We start from the raw sequence: 21,424 nt of genomic DNA on the forward strand, positions 1-21,424 counted from the left end.
GTAGGCTGAAAATAAACACTATAAATCAAAAGCTGATAACATCTTAGGAATAGGAATAAAGAGGAATCTATGATTTAATTGATATAGCTTCTCTGACTAAGATCAGTACACTTATTTGGCAAAAGGTATCTAGTCTTTCAAACTTATCCCATATTACTCCTCACTACACACACTATATCATTTTAAGACAATCAATCTGATATAGATATGCAGAGAAGAATGGAATGACAAGGATACCAGGACTACTAGGATTCAGGCATGAGTATTCTAGGATCAGAGTAAGGTGGTTAACTGTGGACACAAAGTGAGAAGACTGAATCCAAGAGTCATTCCTCACAAAGAACTGGTAAAGTTCAAGGACTAACATATGTCTGAGGGGAGGAAAAGGGGGGACTTTAGAGAGGAAGAACGTGGAACTTAAAGGACAAGGAGGAATTAAGAGTAATTTTATTTTGAGTCTCTGAATCACTTCTTGGTGCTGTTATGGATAGTGCCAAGCAAAATCATTATTATCAACACAAATTGATTTTGGTCCCTATATCACACCCTTGGTTATCTGCTGGCAAAGCAAAGTGAAGAGGGGGACTTATACATTAAGAGATAAACAGGAGTACTAGGTAACATGTGCTAATTATAGTCAAGACATTCTACAGTTCTTTTGAGAACTGGAAGAGCTAAGAAGACCTGAGGTCAAAATTCTATCTTTGTCGATTATTGTTGGATTTTGGGTAAGTTACTTATCACCCTTTCAGCCTTAATTTCTTGTGAAAAACAGGCATAATAATAATAATATCTATCTCATAAGGTTGTTATGAGGATCAAATGAAAAAGCCAGCAAAACACTTTGCAAAACTTAAGGGGCTATCTAAATATTTACTGGCAATTATCATTATCATTATTGTTCTATCTTAAAGGGAAAAAAAATGATAAAGAAAAAATGTATTCCAGGTTGGAAAGGTATATAGGAACACAATTATATAGACTGTGAAGTGCTTTTAATGCCACACTAAGGAATTAAGACTTTATCTCTATTATATGGCATATTATCAAATAAGGATCACTGAAGCAGAGTGTATTGCAACAAAGCTTACAGCACTATGAAAATGTTAACTATTATGTGCAATGTGACTTTTTATAAAGAGTTATCTGTTAATGATATGTAGGATAGAGTAAAAAGGCTAGAACCAGAGAAGTTAAAAGACCAATTCTGAACCCATTAAAATCACAGGACTTTGCACTAATGAGAGTCTGGATTAGCATCAGGTGAATTACAATAAAAATAGAAAGAAAGGATTTGAGAGACATTCCTCAGAAAGAACTGACAAGACTTGGTGACTGCCTGGATGAAATCAAAGACAAATAAGTTTTTTGTGTTTGAATAAATGACAAAAATGGGCAAGTCCAAAGGGTAACCAGCTGTGAAGGAAATGTGTTTTCTTTCAATTTGGAAATACTGAATTTGAAGTGACATGGTGGTGTTGAGCAGGCAGTTAGAGATGTAGCACTGTTTTTCAAGTTAGGGTTGAAGGTACAGATCCAAAAGAGGATAAATGAAATAACCAAGGGCTATCCCACAGAAGAAAAGAACAAACTAAATTCCTGAGCCTTAGGTGATATTCAAATTTATGAGATAACAAGAAATGAAGCCAAGTACCAAGAGTAGCTAGATACTCCTTTTAGCAACATAGTTATCAAAATACTTAACTAAAAAGTTTATGGCACCAGTTTAGATGTCTTAAGTCGCCCAAATGCAAAGAAATGAGATAAATTTGAGGATTAAGATTACTCTTCCCTACCAACAAACCATTATTAGTACAAGAGTTTCCTTTAAAAGGCTTAAATACTATAATGGAATATATATAATAATAATGGGAGTTAAAGTCCTATAAAACAACAACAACACAACAATTCATTATCTAGGAATCTCTAGACCAGCATTCTTAAAATGCAGAAACTACAGGTTTCAAAAAAAGGAAACCAGTGTCCATAATTCTAAAGAACATACTGACCTTCAAAACTGCGTATTTCCTAAGCTTCTATGACCATTTTAATTATACAAAGATAGGCAAAAAGCTATTAATTTTGTTTAAAGAGCAAATGCACAAAAATTACCTGAGTAACTATCCCAACTCTTACTTAAAGGTAAGTTTAAACATTCTTTGAAGTGAATAGTTAGATAATACAACAAACAGAGTGCTGAATTTGTAATCTGAAATACCTGAGTTCAAATCCTGTCTCAGGTACTTACAAAAGAAGAAGCTAGGAGCATAGTGAAAAGCTGTACAGCTTGCCTTCCCTTCCACGCTCCTACACTGCCTCCAGGGAAGAACCCTCGTGGTTTGAGACCCAATGAAATCTGGCAAATGGATGTGACTCATTATAAATCTTTTGGTCGTCTGTCTTTTATCCACGTTGTGGTAGACACCTTTTCAGGATTCACTTTTGCCATACCAGCAGCAAAAGAGACAGCCCGAGTGGTCACTGAATTCCTCATTCAAGCATTCGCAATTATGGGTGTGCCACAAGAAATAAAAACAGATAATGGACCGGCATATACCTCCAAACATTTTGAACACTTTTGTGCACAGTATAAGATTCTACACACTACTGGCATACCCTTCAATCCTCAAGGTCAAGCAATAGTAGAAAGAAGAAACAGAGACATTAAGACACTCCTCCAAAAACAAAAGAAAGGAGGAGCCACGGGTAACCCTAGAGAACTTCTAAATTTAGTTCTCTATACCATTAATTTTTTAATCTTTGATAAAGATGCACTGGCTCCAGCAGACAGGTTTTATAACCCACCAGAAGAGCAGTGTCCAGTGCGAGCAGCTCCACTATCTTTAGATAATCGCCAGGTGATGTGGAGAGACCCAGAAAGTGGTGAATGGAAGGGACCAGATAGACTAACTGCTTGGGGGAGAGGATTTGCTTGCATCTCTACAGGTGGAGAAGGAATCAGATGGGTGCCTACGAGCCGCATTCGCCTTGTCCATCGCAGAAAGATGGAGCAGACCCTTGAAACAAAGGAGAAGACCCAAGAAATATCGGGTGGTTCTGTTGCTGATTGTGCTCATAAGAATTATTAGATTCCTGGCACATGAACTAATGGACAATGGAATCCTATTGGACTGTTTCTAGGACTTATGGACATGTGTAAATTTTCAGATTGATTCTTGTTATTTGTTACATTACTACTAGCCTGTGTTATATTGCTATGTGCTCATGTAAATTATGTATAATGCCTCCCATATTGATGGATTTATGTATACCATGTATATCTGTTACAAAGTTCTGGCCCATATTGATGGATTTATGTGTACCCCCTCAGAAACCCCTATGTTTTAAAACAAAAGAAAGGGAGATGTTGGAATCCTTACTAACTGCTAAGTAATTAGAGTTGATCTAATCTTACAAGAAGTTGTTTTGGCCAGAACCTGAAACAAGGTACTAAGTAGAACTAATCAAGACAAGGCTTGTGTTCCCACCTTTACTCAAAGTCCACACCTTAAAGCTCTTTGGGCCAGAGAGCACTATGGGAGAAAACCCATAATCCCATTCTCTCAGAAGGTTCAGATATAAGGCGAGACAGCCATTCCAGAATATATATTTTCCTCTTGGCTGGCTGATCGCGCTAGACTCGAGAGAAACGACTCTGCTGCAGAGAACACTTTTGGGATTTCAGTGGAGCTACGCCAGAAGCCCTCTCTCCGCGGCAAGTTGGTGCTGGGCTCCCCAGAAGGAGATAAGAGAGATCTTCCATCTCTGTTGGAGGCAGAAGAAGGCAGAGGCAGAGGCTGAAGGACAGAACCTTTGGATTTGGAGACATCCGAAGGGCTCTAAGCCTCTAAACCGGCTGTCCTCTGAGAACAAACTCCAACATTTTGAACTCTTAACAACTTGTTATGGGCCAGAACTTAAAACAAAGATGCTTACAAGGTACTAACTGAATGGAACTGATGACACAATGGTTATCTAGTTTAGCATGATGTTCTCTAAGTGCAGTATGATTGATTTAATCTTTCAACAAATAATGGTTTCCTAGTGATATGATTGGCTTATACTCAGCATGAAGCATATAAGCAGGGACTGAGAGCCACAGAGGAGAAGCTTTCAGAGAGGCAGAGAAGACAAAGGCCTGGAGGCAGGAGCTTAAGTTCTCAGAACCAAGGAGAGAAATTCAATTTGATCTTCGATTTTCCTGGTGTCTGGCCTGGCCTCCTGCACTTCCCCTACTAAGAGCAAGGCCAGACAGAAAGGCTCTCCAGAAAGCTGTCCAGCATCAGGCAAAGAGGTAATAAAGGATTTGGACTTTAACCCCTGGCTACTCTTCTGGTGATTACTGAACTGAAATGAAAACTGCTTTCAGAGACCCCAAGAAAACCCAACCAGACTACATTACATTTTGGTGCCTGAATGTGGAACCAAGAACCTACATCTGTGAAATTAGGGTGAGTACAAGAAGGAAACTTTGTAAAGGGCTAAACTTCCAGATAAAATGGGACAAATGTTTAGAAAGGAGGTTTCTCCACCACAAGGAAAATGTGTTGAGAGCATTGTTAAACTTATAAGAAACCAAGGTTTGATTGTAATTTGGGAGCAGATCATTGATCTTTTAAAAACTGTACAGTACACATCTCCTTGGTTCTCTAAGGAAAAAGAATTAGATCCAGATGAGTAGAAATTAGTAGGAGAGCAACTATGTAAATACTACAATGATAATGGACTCAATTTCTAAAGAAACACTTTATACATATAACTTAATACAACTGGCTTTAGGAAATCATATAAGTTACAGAATAAGGAAAAAGAAGAAAGAGCAGGAGGGAGAGGATATAGACAAATTAGGTGAAAAGTATGAGGAATTAGACAAGAATGGAGTTAAATACAATTCTGATGAAATTAAGGAGTGTGGTGTTTCACAGCAGGAGCCATTAGGGCATTCCCCAACCCCTGACCTACCTCCCTCAATTAACCCTTCATGGGTGGAGGGAAGGTGGCAGTGACACAATCAGCACCACCAATGAAGCAGCCTATGACAAGATTACAAAAGGCATTAGTTAAATAAAAAAAAAAAAAAAAAGGACAGGATATATCTGATTTAATAAATGCATACCCTGTAATTGAAGAATTTGACTCTTCAGGTCAACAAAGGAGAAGATACACTCCTTTTGATCTGGAAAAAAAATCAAGGATTTTAAAAAGGGTTGTATTCTTTATGGGACTACATCATCTTATGTTAAGATGATACTAGAGAATTTGGTTTATGAAATTTTAACCCCCAGTGATTAGAAATCTATAGCAAGGACATGTTTAGAACCTGGACAAAACTTGTTGTAGCTTTCGGAGTATCATGAACATTGCAGGATAAAGGGCAGTGTTCCAGTGCAAGCAGCTTCAATGTAATCACCAGGTGATGAAAAGAAATCTAGAAAGTGGTAAGCAGAAGGGACAAGATAGGTTAACTGCTTGGGAGAAAGGATTTGTTCGTATCTTTACAGATGGAGAAGGAATCAGATGGGTGCCAATGAACCATATTCGCCGTGTCCATCAGAGAGAGACAGAAAAAGAGAAAAAACCTCAAAACAAAGGAGAAGACCTAAGAAACATCTGACACTGAAAGAGCATGGTTGATAATAAGAGTGTTACAGAACTTCAAAATCCACAGGAATCATTGGATTAACTGAGATGAAAAATTGTTGATAAGACTGTTGCAGAACTTCAAAACCATCAGGAATCATTGGATTCTCTGAGACATGATAAGACTATTGAAAGACTTCAAAATCTGCAGGAATCATTGGATTCTCTAACACATAATGAGACTATTGCAGGACTTCAAAACTTATAGGAATCATTGGATTCCTTACACACAAAGTAATGGACAATAAATTCCTTTTGGACTATTTCTAGGACTTATGGACATATATAATTCCTCATGTTGATTCATGTTATTTGTTACATCACCACTAGCCTGTGTTATATTGCTATGTGCTTATGTAATTATGTGCAATACCTCCCATATTGGGATTTATGTATACCTGTTTCAAGTGAGACCCTTCAGAAACCTGCTAATCTGATTTGATTTCCCATTTCCCTTTGGTGTTTTCATCTCCCTTCCTGAGATGTCAGGGAGGATGTGATCATCTCCTTTTATGATGTTTTCACCCCTTTTTTACGGAGTCAGGGAAGGCATGATCACCTCCTTTTTTGGGGTTCTCACCTCCTTGAGAAGTCAAGGACAGCGACCACCTTATGTTCTAAAACAAAAGAAAGCAGGAGATGTTATGGGCCAGAACTCTGAACTTGAAACAAGGTACTAAGCGGAATTGATGAGACAATGGTTATCTAATTTAGCATGGTTCAATATGATTGATTTAATCTTACAACAAATAATGGTTTTCTAGTGATATAATGATTGGTTTACACTCAGTGTAGAGCATATAATCTAGGAGCCTCAGCCAGGATTCATTCGGAGATATTCAGAGCTAGAGAGGACAAGCACACTTGGCTCTCAGAGCCAAGGAGACAGAAATTCATTTCACCTTCAGTCAGGCTCCTGGTGGCTGGCCTATCCTCCTATATTTTCTCCACTGAAACCAAGATTCCAAAAGGCTCTCCAAAAAGCTGCCCAGCCCCAGGAAGGAGAAAACAAAGGATTTGGATTTTAACACCTGGCTGTTCTTGTGGTGATTACTGAACTGTAACAAAGGCTGCTCCAGAGACCCCAAGAAAACCGAACAGAGACCATTACACTTACTAAGACCCTGGGGTATGTCATTTCCTCTGTGGGCCTCAGTTTCTTTATCTGTGAAATGAGAAGGATGGACATGAGGTTCCCCCTAAGGTCCCTGCCAGTTCCAAATCTATAATCCTATGATCCTAAGTATACTGTGGCAGTATTTTATAATTCTGATAAAACTGATATAGTCCAAAGAGGAATATAAAATGTTATATGTTAAAAATTAACATTTTGTTTATGCTGCTGCCTTTTACATTAAAAACAGATATCAATTTTTCAATAATGACTAATATGAGAATATAAAACTCTGATCAACAGTCATCAAATCAATTAACTGGAAGCACTGGTGACTTTTAGTTCTGACTTTGTATAATTTTCTTTTAAATGCAAAAGGATGTTGTGAATCCTATACAATCTTATAACCACAAACTATAATCAATTCTTATTTTTGTCACTGAAAACAAAGAATTCTGGCTTGGAGGTATTTTCTATATACACATACACACACGAACAAGCAGCAGCAACTTTTTTAATATTAATTGAGAATCATAATTTATAATTATGGTAGAATATAGACTAAGCAGTTGAAATAAGAAGAATGAAGAATAAACTCAAGAAAGAATATAACTCTTCAGGTTAAAGTCCTTATGAAAGAAAAAATTATGAAGAAAGGAATAAGAAATCAAAGTAACAAAGTTTTTAAAGTTCCTGTTTCTGCGATAAGTCCTAAGAAATTTTGCTAAGCTTCATAGTTCAAGAATGAGAAAAGAATAACTTTGTGATCTTTAAGAAATTCATCTGTATTTAATTGGCAATATAGGTCTGAGTTATCTATGGGGGGGACTGAAAAAGAAACCACAAAACTGCTTTAAGTACTTAATGATGAAAGATGGTAGAAAGATAGGCTGATATACTCAAAATAACTTTTATACCTCCAGAAACTCTTTTTAGAAAAGAATCAGTGCCACAATTTAGGGCAGTTAAGTTGGAGGTACTATTCTGAGGGCCAATGCTTACCTCAGCAGCCTGTGTCTTAGGAGCCTTTGCTGAAGTCAGGAAGTCCATCCAGTATTATTCCAGGTGACAGAGAGTCAGACATGACTGAGAAAAAGGCCACTTCTGATATGAATTTGTCCTCTGGGTCTGCGGATTAGGAGAGACAGAGGAGCCAGTATTGGATGGTTACTAGGCCATCACACAAGTTTGACACAATGGCCACTTTTTTACTGTTGTAAGATGTTTTGAAATTGCTCCATCCTAACATGGATGATTGAAGAAGATATGACAAAAATGTGGTAGAAAGAGAAAATCCTGAATGAAGTGAAATGAAGAAAAGTTCACAATATAAGGTCCTTTAAGATTTAAGCTGATTTGTGTAAGGATTGAAATATCCACCCAGGAGGACAGAATGAATAGTGAAAATAGAAATAGTAAAATGACCAGTAGGAAGTAAATTGTTCCTTTCTAGAAGTTTGTTAACTTTTCCCAAAAGAAAGTAAATTTACTCATTTTTGAAAAAGATCGGGTATAATATTAAAAATTACTTGATAGTATTTTCTTAATTTTCAGAACTCAAATCCCTATAGGAAGGTCTGTTTACATACAAAAGGTTATACTAGCTACTAAAAATTGTCATTAAATAATTCAAAGCTTTTATAATTAAGGTGTACTCATATAATAAGACATATTTCCATAGATCTTCATGCAGTAATCCATATTTAACAATAATAAATGAAATAAAAATGATATTCATGAATTACTAAAGATGCCTTGAGAGTGATATTATTTTGAAAGAAGAAAAAAGAATACTTAAATATGAGTTTCACATATTTCCAAACTAAGTTCACTAATTCAGAAAAATTGAGAATAAAGTTATAAGTGTTCTCAGGTACTCTGGGTTATTATCTGCAAGGTCACCCTTGAAATGATTAATGCCTCTACTAAAAAGATATGAAAGCACAATTTACAGAAGTGGTATTTAATTCTTATAACAAAAAAGTTAATATTCTTACAAAAGCAATTATGAAACATTACATGTGTACAAACGACCACATAATGCCATTTAAGCAGAAGCAGTATGATTTATGGGAAACAAGTAATAAACTAAACTATGAAAGAATACAGGAAATAATAAGCATTGAAATAAGAGCATGCATTTTCAATTTCCAATATTAAAAATGTATTTCTAGTGCTAGGTGATAAAAGTTATTTCTTTCCTCTCCTTAGAGAGGGCAAACTAGTTACTAAGTTGGTTGATTTAGATCAACTGTTTTTCTTCATCACAAGGGAAGGTGGGGGGGAGTAAGTCACACTGGGAAATGATTGTTTTTTTAAAAAGAAAAATAAAACTTTGAAAAAGATCTAATCTTTCAGAAGACATGATTCTTTGAAGTTAACAAAATATTTATCATGAAAATGAATAGTGAAAATAGAAATAGTAAAATGACCAGTAGGAAGTAAATTGTTCCTTTCTAGAAGTTTGTTAACTTTTCCCAAAAGAAAGTAAATTTACTCATTTTTGAAAAAGATCGGGTATAATATTAAAAATTACTTGATAGTATTTTCTTAATTTTCAGAACTCAAATCCCTATAGGAAGGTCTGTTTACATACAAAAGGTTATACTAGCTACTAAAAATTGTCATTAAATAATTCAAAGCTTTTATAATTAAGGTGTACTCATATAATAAGACATATTTCCATGAGATCTTCATGCAGTAATCCATATTTAACAATAATAAATGAAATAAAAATGATATTCATGAATTAACTAAAGATGCCTTGAGAGTGATATTATTTTGAAAGAAGAAAAAAGAATACTTAAATATGAGTTTCACATATTTCCAAACTAAGTTCACTAATTCAGAAAAATTGAGAATAAAGTTATAAGTGTTCTCAGGTACTCTGGGTTATTATCTGCAAGGTCACCCTTGAAATGATTAATGCCTCTACTAAAAAGATATGAAAGCACAATTTACAGAAGTGGTATTTAATTCTTATAACAAAAAAGTTAATATTCTTACAAAAGCAATTATGAAACATTACATGTGTAAAAACGACCACATAATGCCATTTAAGCAGAAGCAGTATGATTTATGGGAAACAAGTAATAAACTAAACTATGAAAGAATACAGGAAATAATAAGCATTGAAATAAGAGCATGCATTTTCAATTTCCAATATTAAAAATGTATTTCTAGTGCTAGGTGATAAAAGTTATTTCTTTCCTCTCCTTAGAGAGGGCAAACTAGTTACTAAGTTGGTTGATTTAGATCAACTGTTTTTCTTCATCACAAGGGAAGGTGGGGGGGAGTAAGTCACACTGGGAAATGATTGTTTTTTTAAAAAGAAAAATAAAACTTTGAAAAAGATCTAATCTTTCAGAAGACATGATTCTTTGAAGTTAACAAAATATTTATCATGAAAATAAATAGTGAAACTATTAACAAATTAATCTATTAAAAAGGGAATAATTCTGATTGCCTTTCCAATTAAACAAAGATTATTTAAGCACACCCACACATTCAATGAGAATATACAATAATAAACTCTTAGGGGAAAAAAAACTAAATGGCAATAATTTAGAAAGATAGAATATTTTAGAAATCAAATATGGTAAAAGAGAGAGAGAGAGAGAGCCATTTCTATACAAAGTTTCAAACTTGAAAGAAAGCAAACACTGAATAACATCCATTTTTATTTATCAACTAAGTTGTTTATAACTCTTATTACAAAGAAATCCTAAAAACTGTCTTCAATATGATAGAATACTTGTGCTGGATAGGCTCTTTGGCAGTAAATTTTAAGAATTTAATCATAGTTTTGGAAGGAGTGTGCTATATTATGCTTTTCCATGTTTTGGACAATAACCTGCTTCTTGGTTTATGTAAAAATGAAAAACATTTATTGGGGTTTAATCTGCTTAAACAAAACTTCAATATTGACTTTTCAGAACAAAATATGAACAATATACTAGTTATCAAGTGCCAGAGAAGTTTTATAATCTTTGACATTGAATAATGTCAAAAAAACAATTTTTTTTACTTGCTATTATACAGATAGATAGAAGGACAGTACTAATGATCATTTTCCCCAAGAATGAGGTTTCTCTCAGATGATTTTATTTGGAAATGGAATGACTATATTCAGGGGAAGTGACAAGAGAAAAATCTATTTCCATAAATACAGATCACCTAGATAGCAAAATTTAGCATAAGATGGACCAAGATTTTCTGCTTGCTGCAGGACATTAAAAGAAATAATCTGCAAAACAATAGTCTAGCTCTAGAACAGGTTGCTTTTTGCTTAAAAGATGATCCCTTTCATCAATATCATTCTTATTATTCGTAAGCTTTTACAAGAAAATACAAGTTATAAAATTACCCTGGCATGGATTCTATCAATGTAAAGTTATTATTAAATAAAATAAAATTAAAAAAAAAAAGAAAATACAAGTTATGTAACGAGGAATCTTGTCATCTTACATATCACTTATGGTGAGAAAGTATGAAGAACACGTTGGTCTCTTAAGACACAGAAGCTTCAAAAAGTAAAGGGCAATCTTTTAAAATGCATATAAAACACACAAAAACTCCCCAACAAAGTAATACTATGAAATTATCTATTCCTTATTGTTGAAACATATAGGCAATTTATACAAGAATCTAGACACCTGATCATATTAAAAATGGCTAACCATCCTTCTAAAAAGGTAAAATACAAATATTCAGTTAACAAAAGATACAACAAAAACAAATTTAAAATAGTCCTTTTATTTTAATTATCATAAAACTTAAAATTCCAAATCTTGATCCTAAAATCAAAACAGAAACCTGAAATGATGCTTATGTGACACACACACACACACACACACACATATATTTATATATATATATTCTATTTTGGGGCTTCTGACAAGTTGCATCACAAGTGTAAGCGACCTAATCATGTGGCCAGACTAAAGGGCTAGAACAAGCAGTGAGAACTGATGATAATGTGAAGAATCATAAAATTGCTCTATTGAAAATTCACACTCTACTACCCTTTAAATGCAAGGATCATAGTGAGTAGCATTGTAATCACCATTTTTGCAATGAGTAATATAGCTTGAACTATATATTCTTTTTACAACCTAACAACCTAACTTGGTCTTTCTAGGAAAAGAAGAAAGTGTAGAGAAAAAAAATATCCTTGTCTGAGCAGTTAAGGTAGTTTAGACTCATCTTAAAATGTAACTAAATAACAAAGCAATGCATTTTGCTTTTCCTTGGGGAAGCACAAAAGGTATACTAATAATCTGGGGAAAGAATTATTTTTCAAAATTAAGTCTTCAAACTTTGTTTATTAGGATAAAAAGAACAGTACAAGAATCTTGATCTGATGGATAAAGAAACCATCAAATAGGAATGGAATCATGCTCCCCTAATTGTATGTAGTAGCTTCTAAGACTCAGTTCTCAGTCCAATGTACCTTTCTCTTGTCACTTTCTTGACAGAGTCCATTCAATTTTCCACAATTCAACGTCCACATTAATAATAATCTTTCTCAAATCTATTATTTTCAGTTTCATGTTTTAAAATTTATATATATATGTACACATATATATATATATATGCATACACACACACACATATTCCTTTATATATTTCCTTAAAATGTATGCTTAAACTACAAAATTCCTTCCCAAACTCCCTATTTCTGTCAATGATAGTCATTCAGACTGAAAATTCCTAACTATAGATGTTCTCCACTGCTAATTGTTCCTGGAAAATTCAACTTCTCTTTGCCACATACACTGACATCATTCTATTCAGGTCTTTATGTCTCACATAGCAATAAACTCCTAGCTGGGTTACTTGCTTCCAGTCTCTCTCCTGTGTCAAATCTATTCATAAAGAGACAAGATACAGATAGAAAGGAACAGAAGTTATCTACTCTAATTCAGTACTTAATGGATGAGGAAAATAAGACCACGAGAAATAAAAAGGGTTTGTCAAAACTGACACAGCTAGTTAGTGAGGGCCATAACCCAGTTCTGACTTCCAGATCAGAAATCTTCTTACTATACAAAACTGTTTCCCTCCTCCCTCATTCTACATACATATATCTATGTATAGATAGATAAACAATCTAGATTGTATATATCTATATAATATATAGATAGATATACAATCTATATATAATATATATACAATTTATGTATACAATCTATAAACAATCATCTACAATAACTTTTCAATATGTTTCAAATGTGGCTCAAACTCTATCCTGGAATTCAAAGCCCTGCATAATCTAAGTCGATTCTTTCTATCCAACTTTACTTGCCACTACTCTCTAACCCATACTGATCCATTTCAGTCAGCAGATCTCTTTGCCCCCTTTGAATATAACAAGCTCTTTCCTTCCTCCTGAATGTCTTGCTGCCTGTTTCTCAAGTCCAAGTCCTATCCATCCTGCATATTTCAGCTATGAACTACATTGCTTCACATATCATGTTTTGATTCAAGCATGCTATTAATAACATCTACCCAACCTATGTGCTTTGTGAATTGAACTGTTATTAACACTTCGAGTTTGTGTTTCTAGAGTTAGCAATAATCAACAATGTTTTACTTAACAGTGCTACATTTCTTTTAATGCCACCTAAATACCACAAATATGTTGTTACATAATTCCTGTGTAAAGCACATTTTCAATTATAGACAGAAATGGTGAGAAGTGAACTAAAAAGCTGAATGGATTTTGTTTATTCAAGTGTCCTACATTATTGAATATTTTGGTGACCTCCGTTAAATTCATTGTGCAACTGGCTAAAAACCCAACTTTTATGTAACACTTACATCTGTTATGACACTAGATATTCATTATAATCCTGAAAGAAAGATTCAGACATATTGTGACTTTCATTCTGCAGATGAAGACATCAAGACCCACAGAAAGTGTGACTTGTACACAGTTACAAAGCTGAAAAGTGTTGTAGGTAAAAATTGAATTTAAATCTCTCATAAGTCTAATTTCTTCCCACTAAACAAGTTATAGTGTTTATACTCAATGATGATTTACAAATAGACCAAGGGCTCCACTGCTCTCTCCCCACATAAAGAAAGTACACTAGTTTCCTGGATGTGAATTGTTACATTATGTAATTATATTGTATTGTATAGACAAGATTCTCTATAAAATAAGCCTGTTTCCTCATGTGTATAGTACTGAGGTTGGAATATAAGGATTCTTCCAGCTCTAATAATATATGATCTATTAAAAAACTCGAATTATTACAAAAATTCAATTCCCTTTTAGATTTCCAAGCTCCCTATTTATTTATTGTCTGAGCACTTTTCACACATATTTAGGAAATAAAAAAATCATTTCATTATTCATTCAAATAAAAGAACCAATTAGATAAAATCTACTAGAAAAAAGGATGCAAAATACTTCAAAACAAAACATAAATGATTTCTCACTCTGTTCTACCACTGCTCTTTATTAGATCACTTAACTGATGGCAAAGTGTATTTGTTTTCTTTAATTATTGGTCACTTGGCACTCTATAAAAAATGAATGCATTTAAGAAAACCTGTTCTATCAATATCTGGAAGTACCAGAACTTACCACATCACTAGCACTGGAGAACTCATTATTAACCAGACTTTCAAGAGCCATCCATCGAACTGGTCTATTTTCATTGTCCCCTAGACAGTGATAATCCATGGGGAACAAGTCTCTGGAAAGGGCATTATCAGTGATCTTTACCTGAAGTGTATCATCAATACTGAAAGCAAATGAGACAGTGAAAAGATGAATCATGATTATTAAATATACTTTTATCATATATGTCACAAACCCAGAGAATTTTAATTATTAATTGATGATAATAACACAATACTTACACGCAGTTTCTAGCAGCCAAATCTTTGTGAATGACCTCCCTTCTTGCCAAATAGCTCATTCCACAGGCAATCTGAATAGCCATATGTACTAGGTCTTGCTGGGAAATTGCCTGTGAAGATTCACAAGGATAATGTCAGCAATCAAAATAAAATACCTACAATATAACTCATGACTTCCTCCTTTCATATTTCTCTACTCCATGTCTAAATATTTCTTTCTACCTACAGACTCCTTTCTAGAAGACAGATCTTCACTATAAATATCATTACACTAGGTGATACGTTTCAAGTGTTAAAAATGTTTAAAGGGATATCTTCTTCCAGTTTATAAACTGCATCAGCAATGAATCAAATGATCAGTTTAATTCTAAGGATAATGGGAGAGAAAGTGAACAGTTATTTACAACTTTCTAAGAAATGTAAGGTTAAATTTTTTTTTAAATCCTACATTATCTTCCCAGTTAGTAAACTTCAGAATTCACTACAGACTATTATGAAAAAGAGTGGCTCTCAATGTGAGCTGACCAAACAATTAACAGTTCATCTTAAGACAACACAAGTAGGGCTAAAAGCACTAGATAACTAGACAAACAGAAATATTTACATCTGGATATACATGTATATATAAGTATTATAAAATATATATATATATAAATGTTTTAGTATGTATATAAATAAATCTAACTATACTACAGACAGATGGCCATCCACCCACATACTGTTTTTATATGGACATTTATGTATGATATAGGTAAGTACATATATCTATCTATAATATTTTTATAATCTATAATATTAAGACTGTATTCTATTTTCTAACACAACTCAGACTATGGTCATGAGCATTTATATTTGTAATCTTAAGCAAACACCTTTGAATTCAGTGTTCTTATCTATAATAAAGGGATAAAGGTAATACTCTCACAGAAATGTTACAAGAATTACTGCCAATATGTTAAAAGTTTTGAAGTACAATGAATAAATGTAATTTGCAAATAAATATAGCAAAGTCAGCAAAGGTGGTGCGAGGAGGGGACAGAACACACTTGCTACATATTCTGGTCAAGTCAGAGGAATCATAATTCATTTTCCTTTTATTTAGCCTAACAGGTTTTTTGTTTTCTGCCTCAATTGTCTTCTTTTTTCAATGCTTTTGATTTTCTGTTAATTTCTAAACTTGTATTCTAAAGTATTTTTTGACTTCTTCCAAGGATGTTAACATAAGTTATTCATAAATTAAAAACTTTACTGGTATTTGGGCAAGTTTCTCTTACCTGAGGATTGTTGGCCTCTACTAATTTGCACTGTCGTAAAAACAATTTAAGGTTTCCCCAGTTCATGTATGGCAATAACACCATGGGTTTTTCTCCTTCTTCTATACAAACATGAGTGATAGGAAGCAGATTTCTATAAAATGGACCAAAATAGGAAGGAGTAAAACAAAAAAAATCTAAAACCTCAGTTACCTATTTTAACAAAAGGGATAAAATTAAACCAGACAAAAACAATCCAAAAAAAATATCATGACTACAAACTATAAAACAAAGATACATTATTCAAAACAGGCTTTAAAATATAGAATGGAAATCATTTTTTAAATTGTTAAATAATATAATGAAGGAGAATTTCTCCCTCATTCTCCTGAAAATTCATATATATATATTTTTAGCAACAACCTAATGTAATAGAAGAGAAATGAATGTGAACCCCAGAAGACTTGGGGTTAAGTACTTACTACCTATTACGTTATACAAGTTATTTTTCTACCAATCTGTTTCCTCAGCTATAAAATGTGAGGGAAGGGGTGCGGGACTCCTGATGTGGAAATCCCCTCCCTGATACAGTTAAGCAACTTTTCCTTAACTTACAGTCTTAAGAGAGCTAACTGGAAAACAAAGAGTTAGTTTGCCTATTCCTAATCTCACAAGCAGTGTATCTCATAGTAGGACCTAAACCCAGGTTTTACTGTTTCTAAAGTTGGCCCACTACTCTCTAAGACATGCTACCTTTTCATATTACTCTAAGAATTAAAATTTAACTATGGATCAAGTGGGACCTTTATAGAAACAGTTTTCTAAACTTAATTTGCTTCTTATATGTAAATTAAAGAGGAAAACTTGACTTTTGTTTTTAATAGATGTTTTACTATTTTTCTTATTTTGTGCAAAGAACATAGTTTCAAATCACTAGTTGGACAAGAGCAATTTCTTTCAGACATGAAGTCCCAAATGAAGTTCTCACATCAAATGATTCTGTAGCACAAGGAACAGAATGGCACTAAAATCTTTGCTGCTACTAATACGATCAATAGATGGTCAAAGTATTAGTGAGTCAACAACTATTACGTATGCCTAATTAAAATTAAGTCTTTTTTTAGGTCCAAACCCATCTTTTATCTGTTCATATGAAGCAAAATATATATGAACGGGTCTCAGGGCAGGTAACAATAGTTAAAAAAAAAAAATTTCCATCCTGTCATCAACTTTCTCAAAACTTTTCAATGGTTTACCCACTGAACATCAAAAAAAAAAAAAAGCACTCAAATAGATCCAACCTAATCATCTAGTCTATCAAAAAATTTTCATCTATACCGTAGCCAAGATGGAATCTACTTCTTGCTCCCCAACCACAATTGGCATTTTTGCATCTCTGCATTTTTGTCTTCTTCCCGCTACACAAAATGCTTTCCCCAGCATTTCTCCACTGAAATCTTACTGTAACCTCCAAAGATCAGTCTAAATGCTATTTTCTCCATGAAATTTTCCTTCTGCTCATTCCAAAGTTACCAGACATTTCTAAGTTACCAAATTAGATGGATTTTTCTCAAACTTAATTCTTGACTTTTTTTTACACTGCTGACCATCCTATTTTCTTGAACATTCTTTCCTAATTAGCATAAATTTTTTATGATATTATTCTAATAGTTGTCTCTCTAATCGGTCTAATTGCTCTTTCCATAGTCTCATGATCTTAAGCCTTCTTCATCCCTTGCCTACTAACCATGAGTATATTTCATGGCTCTGTCTGAGGTCGTCTTCTCTATTTTTTCCTCACTGAGTCACCTTTTAAAAAAAAAATTAAAATTAAAAAGAAAAAGAAAAATAGAAACATGAAAATGAAAAAACAAAACAAAACAAAGCAAAACGAAATAAAGCAAAACAAAATAAAACACTGTCATGTGTCTAGCAAAGTATCAGGAGGATTTAAAATATGTAAAAATAGGTGTCCGTTTTAAGAAAGCATATATAATAAGAGAATAGATTATATATTCATGACTGCCCATCTTTTCTCTGCTACCTTTTCTTTTATTCTCTGTGATATACTTTGCCCTTTTTCATTTTCCTCCCCTTTCATGTTTCTACTTCCCCAAAGTAGGCTATAGTTAAATATTAGTATATTTATATATACATATATATATTTCACATCCATACCAAAACATGTATCTATATCCATATATGCATGTACATATACCTATACATATGCAGACATGTATCTAAAATGATATTAATGTGACTGACATATAATGTGGATTTCTCTCAATTGAATCTTTAAATCTGATTTTGCGATCAATGATTACTAGCCTTATTTTTTTTCCTAATGAATTCTACTCATGATCCTTTTAATGGTATTTATGTATATCACTTATCTTCTATTCCTGCTAACTCTTCTACTTTTTACTCCTTAACTTGCCTTGCTGTTACTTAACTTTTCCATACCCATGGATCCCTTAAACTATCTTCTCCCCAACTTTTTCCTCCCTCTTTATTCCTTTCCAATTAATCTGTTCCATTGACATAAATCTACACACTCTTCTATAGCCCACTTTATCCTATCCCCCCCTTATTTCTTTATAGATTTTTGAGGATGTTAGATCCTTCATGATGTGTTAATATATATATATATATAGTCCCCTGTTGAATTCCCTATTATTCCCAATGTGAGTAGGTTTTCAGAAGTATCATCCTTCTCCCTCCTCTAATGTCTCTGTGTTGGTTTTTCTTCTATAGCTCTTTCATATAGCATTATTACTTTATCTTTTCTTAAATAGGTTTGCTTTTTAGAATCATATATACAGCTCTTTTGAGCTCTCCAATTATTGATGTCAATTTTGGATATATGATATACATTTACATGTGAAAAAAAAAAAAACCAAAGAATCAGTCCATGAGTCCTTTGAAATTAATCTTTTATGTTGGCTCTTATATATTAAATTTTCTATTAAGTTCAGGTTTAGTTGAGACAAAGTTATGAAAATCAGCAAGTCCACTGAATGTCCTTTTTTGGTTCAACATTATGGTTAGTTTTGCTTGATTAGTAGTTAGTTCTTTTGATTGCCAATATATATTATTCCAAGATTTGCAGTCTTTTATTATAGTTGCTGATTAATCCTGTTTAATTCGAATTGTAGCTCCTGCATATTTGAATTATTTCCCGTAAATTTATTTTTTTGATCTTTAGCAATAATAATACTATATGTTTTCCATGTACCTCTGAGATATTGATTAGTGGATTTTTTCTAATTCTACTTCTCCCTCATGTTCTTTCACTCCAAGATAATTTTCTTTGATTATTCTTTGCATTATAGGGTCAAGGTCCTTTTTTTTGGTAACAACTTTTAGGTAATCCAATTATTCTTATATTTTCTCTTCTTAATCTATTTTCCTGTTGTTTTTCTTATAATATGATTTACATTATGTTCTATTTTTCATTCTTAATATTTTGTTTTGTTATTTTTTGGTCTTTTACAGCTTTACTGAGTTTCTTTTGCCCAATTCTAATTTTCAAAGAATTATTTTCTTCTTTATGGCTCTATATTTCCCCTTTTCTCTTTTGTTCATAATCTTCTTTTCTTGGATGCTTCTTATTTACTTACTTATTTTCCAGTCTCTCCGATTCTTGAAGCCTTTTTTGAGTTCTATAAATTCTTTCTGGGCAAGTAGCCATATAAAGTTACTTTCTGGGTTAAAGAGGCTTTTTTTTTTTTAAACTTCACTGTCCTCTGAAGATGAACCCTTATCTTCCCTATTCTTATAGTAAGCTTCTTTGGTTGGATTCTTTCTTCTTTACCTTTTTTTTTTTTTTAATGAGAACTATTATAGTGAAAGAACCTCTACTGCTGGGATGAATGCCTCTAGCTTCACCTCAGCTCTCCCCTCTAACTTGGAATCCCAAACCAAAAGTCCACCCTCCTGCAAGTGCTTAAAGTCCGCAGTGTCCTTGTTCTATTGCTTCTGCATTCACTGAGTGTACTGGTTCCTTCTTACCCAGGGTAGTGTCTTTGTGCAGCACAGGTGAGCCTGGATAATCAACAGAGGTTCCCTCAGTCTTTCTAGACTCAGACTCCCAACTCTGCATGCAGTCCAGGAGGTGAAAGTTCTGAGCTTGTGACTGAAGTTAATTTGAAATCCAGCTAGTCCCAGGACTCCTGGTTTTCTTTTCTGTGAGCTAGCCTAGTGGTAGTTACACTTCACACAGGTTAAATCCTGGTCCTGGGGTCTTTCTTAGGATCCTCTTGAGTTTCAGTCCCAGAAGGATCCCTGTTCTGCCCCCAATTATATTTTTTTTCCAGTGGTCTATATTTGCCCTTGAGATGCAATCTGGAGAGCTTGGAATTTTCTACCAACTTCTCAGAATCCTCCCCTTCACTGAGCCACCTTTATCAGTTTCCATGGACTTGATTATCATTTACACACAAATGACTACTAGATCCAGATTTAGTCCCAGCCCCCTTTATTTTAGATCCAGTCCCATATCAACAATTATCATTTGGACATTTTGATTGCTTGAGGCTTCTCAAATTCACTATGGTCAAATGAACACCTTTTTCTCTTAAATCCATTCTTCTAAACTTCCCTATTTCTTTTCAAGATATCACCATTCCCCCAGTCACTCAACTTTGAAATTTCAGTGTAATTTTTGTCTCTTTTTTCTCATTCCATTCAGCATACCACATCTTATTATATTTATGCCCATAACATCTCTCGTGTCCGTTTCTCTTCTCTCCACTTGCATTTGCCCCAGTTTGAATTTTCATCATCTTTTGCTTGGACTATTACAATAATCTCCTAATTGGTCTCCCTACCTTAAGACTCTTTCCATTTTAATTCATTCTTCATTTCCTATGGTGAAGATAGGACCATATCACTTTCCCTCCAAACCTTTTGAGGTTCTCCATTCCCTTTAGAACTAAATATGAATTCTTATAAAGCATTTAAATATCTTATAAGCTGACTTCAAACTATCTTCTTAGCTGTATTATATACTCCATCTTCATAAAATCCAAAATCCAGACAAACATGGCTATTTTTGCTGTTAAAAAATAGAAATAAGAAACCATAAAAAGCCAGGAGTTGTGTAGGGAATTCAGAAAACAATACAAAAGTGCTTTGGCACAAACTGCATCAAATGACATGTTGCTCAGATGTTTCCTTGTAATTAAAAAAATATGCTTGTTAGATAAAAATATCTATAAACGAAACAGGCATCATTTAACACAACATATCTTATTGGTCAGAAAAATACAGAAAAAACTAGTAAGAAATCCCTTTGAAAATGGAAATATGTACTTAGAAAATATTAAAGCACATGTTAATCTAGATTGTGAATTAGAAGGAGTAAAAGTAGCTCTTAAAATCTGATGCACTGGGATCTTTTTAGATAATTTTTATCTTTTATAGAAGTAACCAAAGATCCAAATATATTATGTGCCACATTTTCAATGCAAGGAATGCTTTTTGGCATTTAGTATCTCTGTCTTCATTAAGGAAGAATGAAACTGTCAAAATGAGAAAAACAGCA

General features: G+C 33.6%; 1 protein-coding gene across 1 annotated transcript in view; it reads right to left on the reverse strand.

Annotated features, from left to right (window-relative positions):
- The window catches only part of RYK (receptor like tyrosine kinase), a 118,690-nt gene that overhangs the window by 19,223 nt on the left and 78,043 nt on the right, over nucleotides 1-21,424 (reverse strand). Inside the window, exons 11-13 of the mRNA XM_051985579.1 lie at nucleotides 15,901-16,033; nucleotides 14,627-14,736; nucleotides 14,349-14,508 (exon numbers count right to left, since the gene is read on the reverse strand). Of these exons, the coding sequence (XP_051841539.1) occupies nucleotides 14,349-14,508; nucleotides 14,627-14,736; nucleotides 15,901-16,033 (403 nt within the window). The remainder of the gene's footprint in view (nucleotides 1-14,348; nucleotides 14,509-14,626; nucleotides 14,737-15,900; nucleotides 16,034-21,424) is intronic.

The sequence above is a fragment of the Antechinus flavipes genome, chromosome 3 (assembly GCF_016432865.1).
Source record: "Antechinus flavipes isolate AdamAnt ecotype Samford, QLD, Australia chromosome 3, AdamAnt_v2, whole genome shotgun sequence".
Classification (NCBI taxonomy): Eukaryota; Metazoa; Chordata; class Mammalia; order Dasyuromorphia; family Dasyuridae; genus Antechinus; species Antechinus flavipes.